General features: G+C 44.7%; 1 protein-coding gene across 1 annotated transcript; it reads right to left on the minus strand.

The window, feature by feature from the left end:
* Positions 1 to 426: 426 nt before the first annotated feature.
* Positions 427 to 4,338, minus strand: LOC125544725 (ribose-phosphate pyrophosphokinase 3, chloroplastic). The gene is made up of 7 exons (XM_048708470.2): positions 3,803 to 4,338; positions 2,821 to 3,136; positions 2,635 to 2,730; positions 2,468 to 2,536; positions 2,238 to 2,366; positions 1,978 to 2,077; positions 427 to 830 (listed from the first exon to the last, which is right to left on the minus strand). Exons 1-7 carry the CDS (start codon positions 4,180 to 4,182, stop codon positions 697 to 699), a joined length of 1,224 nt encoding a protein of 407 aa, XP_048564427.1. The 5' UTR covers positions 4,183 to 4,338; the 3' UTR covers positions 427 to 696.
* Positions 4,339 to 7,597: the final 3,259 nt, after the last annotated feature.

Raw genomic sequence — 7,597 nt, forward strand, 5'->3', positions numbered from 1 at the left:
TTAACGAGCCGAGCCGAGCAAGGTTTTCTGCTCGTTAATCTTAACGAGCTTAACGAGCCGAGCCTTAACGAGTACGAGCTTAACGAGCCGAGCTGCTCGTTAGTCCACCCCTACGGTGTAATCCACCAACCATGTGGTTGGATACAGCTCCTAGTTTTACAGCGGATGATGTAAGTGCAAGCCAGGAAGGCCTTCCCGTCAAAAAAAAAAAAAGAGCCATCCCTATCCCTATCCCTATCATTATCTATCCGAATCCCGCCAAGATCCTGGCACCATAGTTTATCAAGTGTAGAGGTGGATGAGCCAACAGCCCACATGCAGCGGCGGCATGGCAACAGCACTAGCAGGCACTTCCGAAATCCTTCTTACCACCGGAATCAGCCACCGTAGACATGACATAAATCGGGAGAAAAGTATGCAAGAATAGAAGCCAGATAAACTTATTTGAATTTTTATTTATATAGCAAACATGTGACTCACCTGGCTTGTCCTGCCAAGTTATTAGGCATACTATCCTAGAAATGTTTTTGTGGTCCCAACAATCCATTGAACACTTCCCTGAGGTGAAGATTAAAAGATGAACTACACAATATCTCAGCCAAAAGAAACTACTGCAAAAAAAAAAGGTGGGAAGCAATGTGCTAGAAGAATGAACTAAACAATATTGCAGCCGAGCGAGCAGACCAAATCGGCTTGCTAAATCTGAAGAGCAGAAGCAATAGAATCTGCCAGGCTGAGAATTTCAAACGGCCGTCTGTCCTTGACCGCTTCAACTGTGAGAGGGCACGAGTCGGTAATCCAAAAGTGGCTCAGGGCGTGCTCCGGACCCTCTGAAATTTTTACAATGACCAACTTGGTAAATATAATCAAGAAAATGCAGAACAAATTATTTTTATAACACAAAAGTGCTGAACTAGCAAAAGCTCTTGAAATTTCATTTGTGCAAGGTGCTTCCATCATAGTCATGTACACAGAGGTAACTGTGTGGCACCCTCAGTATTTTTAAGTCCTGCCACAAGACCCTCTTCCAGGGGCCGATTGTATCTAGATATTGGAAGCTAGCACGTGGGCCCTCTGCGGGTCAAGTTCTACATCTGGCCCGCTTGCCAGGACAAATGGAGCATTGTACTCTAGGCTGTTGGCCTCTTCTCGGGCTTGTAAATAACGTTTTCTTCTAGCAATGCATCGAGCCGCAAAGCTTTTGTTGGGTAGTGCTTCCCACAAAGTATTTGAACAAAAGATTTTACTTGCATAAGGAAAGGTTACGGGGCACGATGCATCCTAACTGCCTCAATGGTGAATTAGGATGCGAAGAATATAACATTGGAGTTGAAACCTTATAGGATGGCTGTTTGCGTGAACAATCAAAAGTGGGTTCTCCAAATTTCTTCACTCAAATTGGTGTCTCAAGGTGTTAGGACAAAAAGATATATACATAACATTGGAGTTGAAACATGATGCAGCTACACTGCATCAACAAGAAAGTAGGATGCAAGGAAAATCATAAGATTTTATGTGTCAAGGTAGGAACTGGAAGGCTTCTTTCTTTGATATCTTTTAAGGATTTCATCCCATGCAAGCCAAAAGTTGGACAAGTTTGCATCTAGAAGCTGACTTGGCAAAAAGAAGAGAAAATGGTTTTCCCTTTAGGGCGAAGGACATTTCATATGTGAGCTCGTTGGAAAATCAAGAATCCGTTGCTCAGTCAAACATGTATGGTAGGTGAAAGAATAAATGTTTAACAGTGACAAAGCAACAAAAAAAAGGAAAATAGGTTTGCCAACCAATTTGACCAGCTGTTCTAATTCGGTCACATGCTATTAAGAGGGTATCAGCTGAGAAAGAAACTAACTTGTTCATAATCATATTATTTGTCTATGAATCTCTGATTCAGGAGCAATAAAGAGAAAACTAATAAAAATACCAAGGGAAACCTTTTAGCATGCTAATATTATGAAGCTAATGACGGGTACATACCTCCATTATCAGGCTTAAATTTCTCCCATGATTTGTTGGGGAAAATGCCATGTGTTACGTATGCACTAACCTTTGCTGCTCCATGAGCAGCCAACACTTTCTGCACAGGAAACCAGTGTTAGTTTACACTCTTGATGAAGTATGGTAAAAATACATAATTGAGATATAAATTTATTCAACCACAAGGACACATGAGTTGAAGATCCACAACTAATCACCAGAATAAAAGGAGATGTTAAGCCATAAACAAATTTCATTACCTGGCATTCAATCAAAGTACCACCAGACTGCACCAAGTCATCCACTATAACAACATGACGGCCTCTAGCATCTCCTTCTTTTATACGCACAATTCTTTGATCACCTTCTCTAACTTTGTTGCATATAATCTATTTCAACACATTTTGCGGAAACAAGTCATTATACAATAAATAGATAAGAATGACAATTTCTGTTCATGTTTAGAGGTGTTAGGACAGAGCATATTTACCATAGGAAAATGTTGGAGTTGCTTATAGAAGCGCTTCCATGCGCCATCATCTGGAAAAGCTATGGCTATCTGAAAAACATATTAAGGAGTGTATCAGACAGATACCATACAACATTGTCAATTAAAACTTGTTTTTCTTCCTTTAACTGGGACTCGAGCGTACTCACGTTATCAGAATCAGGTAGCTCCTGAAGCCTACTTTTCAACAAGGGGATGCCACTCTCGAAACATGGTAAGATTGCATCTCCAAAGTAGAATCTCTCCTGATGTATTGTTGAACACAAGTTTACACGTATTTTTTTAAAGGAACAGGTGAAGAACTCAACTGGATGATATGGACGAATTTCACTTACCTGCAAAGCATGAATATCAAAAATCACTAAACTGGTGGGTCCACCTCTGGATATTGGTATGTGTGACAAGCTTCTAGCAAGTGTAAAGGCGGTTGCGACATCTCCTTCGTCTTCCATACGCTCGGAAGTCCCAGTTGGGAAAAATGGCAGTATCAAAGTAAATGAAGCAATGAACAGCTTTGGCAGATTATATATAATCGATATTTGCTCAAATATGACACCAGGCGAGCTGAATGATGCTAAGAAGGCAACATGTCGCCCACGAATGTTCTGGGCATTTGGTATGAACAAATCTGGAAATCCATCGGGAAACTTCCTGAAAAATTGAGCAGAAGTTAACAGGAGACATAAGTTTGGTGTACTTCTACTAACATTAAATAAGTTGCTGCAGATTCAAATTTAAAAGTAAAAAAGTCCTTGTTCCTACCTACTCCTAAATTACCATGATCAGAACATTGCGATGATTTACACTTCCAATTCTACGTCCCTTGATGGTGCCCATGAGCAATCACATATATGCTACTAAATCAGTTTTTGGGCCATAACAGGCGTTTGTGAAAGGAAGTACAGTTTCTACGCGAATTGTAATATAACATGCTTCTGTTGTCCCAAGTGCCTACTGAACAATAATTGGGTTAGATCCCCTCCATCAATTATCAATCCGGATGTCTCCAGAATGTTTCCACTTTCCATCCACTTTGGACATTTTTCCTTAACATGATTTCTCCATTAGTTTGGGGAAGAAATGTCATCCTGATGCACTCTGCAAGTTTAAACGAGCCCACGCCCAAATCATCACATCTGCCTATTTTCCCTGAACTGGAGCAATCGAGAGACTTCCCTCCGACAGACTGAAAGCCTGGGGCTCAAATTGTGTGCCCAGAGAATCCACTATTCCGGACGCACCAAATAAAATTCAAACACCCAAGGAGTAAAACAGAGCAACGCAATACTAGAAGTGAAGAGGGAGCTCGGCCGGGACCTCCAGGAGATGGTGCAGAGCTCGATGTCGTCGTTCCGGGCGGCCACCTGCTGGGCGAGATCCCTCATCTCCTCGCAGTGGTAGAGCAGGATGCTCTTCTGCGCCCCCGCGCCGCCGGCCATCTTGGGCACGGCCAGCGGCTTGACGTCGGGGTGCAGCACGTGGAGGCCGGTGCCGTTGGCGGTGCCGACGCCGCGGACCCCGCCGAGGTGGAGGCTGGCGTGGAGCCTGCCGGAGGCAGCGGCGGAGGCGGACGCGGAGGCGCCGGGGGAAGGCCACGGGAATGCGAGGCTGGACTTCGGGCTGGGGTGCGCGCCCGGGGCTGGGGTTTTGGCGCGCAGAGCGGCGGGGGAGGCGGAGGCGGAGGCTGCCGTTGCCATCTTCGGTCTGCCTCGCCTGTCACGCGCGCCGCGAGGGGGAGGACTGGTTCTGATGTGGCAGGTGAGCAGGTCGAGGGGAGGCAGGTGCGCGCGGTAGTTTATGTACTGCGCGTGTTTGTTTACCGTGGGAGAGAATTGTCGGGGTTGGACAGGGGAGAGCGGCGTGGGCGCACCGGCGGCGGACGGTGGGTCGTCTCGTTTGGGTAGGTGCGGACCAGGGCGGACTCACGACCGGGGAGGATGGCGTATGCCCGCCGGAGCGGTCAGCCGATAAGGATTCGAAACGCCGTTTTTCTGTTGTTGGGACTCTGGGCGTCGCGTCACGTGTATACATTCGTGTCATCTCTGGTTCTTGTCCGTTTAAAACGTGTTTGCGATCAAACGTTATGTTAATGCAAAAAAAAAACAAGTGTGATTCTCTCTCTCAAAAAATGTGTGTGATTCCGATTAATGGTTTCTTCTCATCTTATGGTACTGTCTTTTTTAACCGGGATTATCCCCTTTTCATTGCAAAAAAAATAAAATAACATACTCCTACTAATACAGTATCGGAAAAGAAAAAATAAGACCATCCAGAACTAGCCCTTGAAGGTGTTTTTTTAATTTGGACTGTGATAACTGGCAACCGTGTGCCAGATTACAAAAATCACCACACCCCCTCGTATCGTACGAAACCCATCCCATCCCGATCGCAAAAATCACAGCAGCCCCTCGTGTCGTACGAAGCCCATCACTCCCGATTTTTTGGGCCATCCCGATCACCCCCTCCCCCGGCATGAACCCCTCCCTTCTCTCGATTTCCAGGCAACCCGGATCCCCCGCTGGGGGCGGGCCCGTCGCGATTCTGCACAACAGTTTGAAAAAAGCGAAAAAATGCAATAGGAGGGGAATCGAACCCACAACCTCCCACAATTAATTTAGCAACAACAACCAACTAGGCTACACCAAATCATGTCATTCCTTTCAACTTGCACACTACTTGTACCTTGCTGAGATGAGATTGAATGAAACTGAAAATTCATACATTACGGTCTTATTTTCACATAAGTTACCGGAGGATGTTATTCAACAACTTTTCATTTTTTGCTGTAAAGATATCGCGGTGTTTGTACATAAGTTGTCAGGTATGCTATTTGTATATTACCATGTTGTTTTGATATAAGTTACCGGGTTATGGTTTCTCAACAACTTTTTTCCACTTTGGTCAAAGTTATCGTGGTGTTTGTACGTAAGTTATTGGGTATGCGGTTGATATATTACCATGGTATTTTCGCATGTTATCGGGGGATGCTTTTCAACCCCCTAGTCAAGTTACCACGGTATTTGTACATAAGGTATGGGGTATGTGGGTTGTATATTACCGTCTCATAAGTTATCGGGGGTATATGTTTCAACAATTTTTTTTCTCTCCTTAGTAAAAGTTACCGTGGTGCTTCTATGTAAGTTATCGAGTATGTGGTTCATATATTACTGAGCTATTTTCACGTGAGTTATCGAAGGCGGGGGAGGGAGGAGATGTTTTTAGCAAATTTTTTACCTCGTTGGCCAAAGTTATCATTTGTATGTAAATTAATGAGTATGCGGTTCGTTTATTACTATGATATGTTCACATAATAGACCGGGGGTATATTTTCAACAACTTGTTTCCCTCCTCGGCCTAAGTTACCGTGGTGTTTGTATGTAAGTTATCGGGTCTGCGGTGCTTAAAATATCATGCTATTTACACAAAAGTTATGGGGTATGTTTCATCAACCTTTTTTTCATGGGTTGAAAAGTTACCATGGTGTTTGGACATAAATTATCAGCTATGTGGTGTGTATATTATCATGCTATGTACATGTAACGCCCTCGATGCGGCTATATCTCCTACGTGTCGAAGCACGACTTAAAGGCATAACCGCATTGAAAGCAATATCGCAAGTAAGGTAATCTTCACAACAACCCATGTAAATAGATAAAAGGGGAAAGGATACATAGTTGGCTTACACTCGCCACGTCACACAAATACATGAATAACATTACAATCATCCAATACACTCATGGTCCGACTACGGTACCAAAATAAAGATCAACCTCCACATGCGATAAAGTCCCCGATCGCCCCAACTAGTTACCACTACTGATCATCTGGGAAAGACACATAGTAACGGCGAGAGTCTTCATCGAACTCCCACTTGAGCTTAAGCGCATCGTCTGGAGCGGTATCATCGGTCCCAGCATCTGGTTTTGGAAGTAATCTGTGAGTCACGGGGACTCAGCAATCTCGCACCCTCGCGATCAAGACTATTTAAGCTTATAGGTAAGGTAAGCTATGATGTGGAGCTGCAGCAAGCGACTAGCATATATGGTGGCTAACCTATTCGCAAAAGAGAGCGAGAAGAGAAAGCAAAGCACGGACGAACAACTACGATCAAGAAGTGATCCTAGAACAACCTACGTCAAGTATTACTCCAACACCGTGTTCACTTCCCGGACTCCGCCGAGAAGAGACCATCACGGTTACACACGCGGTTGATTCATTTTAATTAAGTTAAGTTTCATGTTATCTACAACCGGACATTAACAAATTCTCATCTGCCCATAACCGCGGGCACGGCTTTCGAAAGTTCAAATCCCTCCAGGGGAGTCCCAACTTAGCCCATCACAAGCTCTCACGGTCAACGAAGGATATTCCTTCTCCCGAGACATTCCGATTAGGCTCGGCATCCCGGTTATAAGACATCATCGATAATGGTAAAACTAAACCAGCAACACAACCCAGATGTGCAGACAAATCCCGATAGGAGCTGCACATATCTCGTTCTCAGGGCACACCGGATGAGCAAGACGTCGGGTAGGCCAGCCCAGAGTTGCCCCTGGTAGCCCCGGACATCGCTCAGTTGGACCAACACTTAGAGAAGCACTGGCCCGGGGGGGGGGGGGGTTAAAATAAAGATGGCCCTTGAGTCCGCGAAACCCAAAGGAAAAAGGCTAGGTGGCGAATGGTAAAACCAATGTTGGGCATTGCTGGAAGAGTTTTATTCAAGGCGAACTGTTAAGGGGTTCCCATTATAACCCAATCGCGTAAGGAACGCAAGAACCGGGAACATAACACCGATAAGACGAAAACTAGGGCGGCAAGAGTGGAACAAAACACTAGACAAAAGGCCGAGCCTTCCACCGTTTACCAAGTATATAGGTGCATTTAAGATAACAAGATAATATAGTGACATCCCAACAATAAACAATGTTCCAACAAGGAACGATCTCCAATCTTCACCTGCAACTAGCAACGCTATAAGAGGGGCTAAGCAAAGCGGTAACATAGCCAAACAACGGTTTGCTAGGACATGTTGGGTTAGAGGTTTGACATGGTAATTTGGGAGACATGATAAGCAAGTGGTAGGCATCGTAGCATAGGCATAGCAAAAGAGCG

Source organism: Triticum urartu, chromosome 3A (assembly GCF_056163025.1).
Source record: "Triticum urartu cultivar PI428250 chromosome 3A, HENAU_Tu73, whole genome shotgun sequence".
NCBI classification, from domain to species: domain Eukaryota; kingdom Viridiplantae; phylum Streptophyta; class Magnoliopsida; order Poales; family Poaceae; genus Triticum; species Triticum urartu.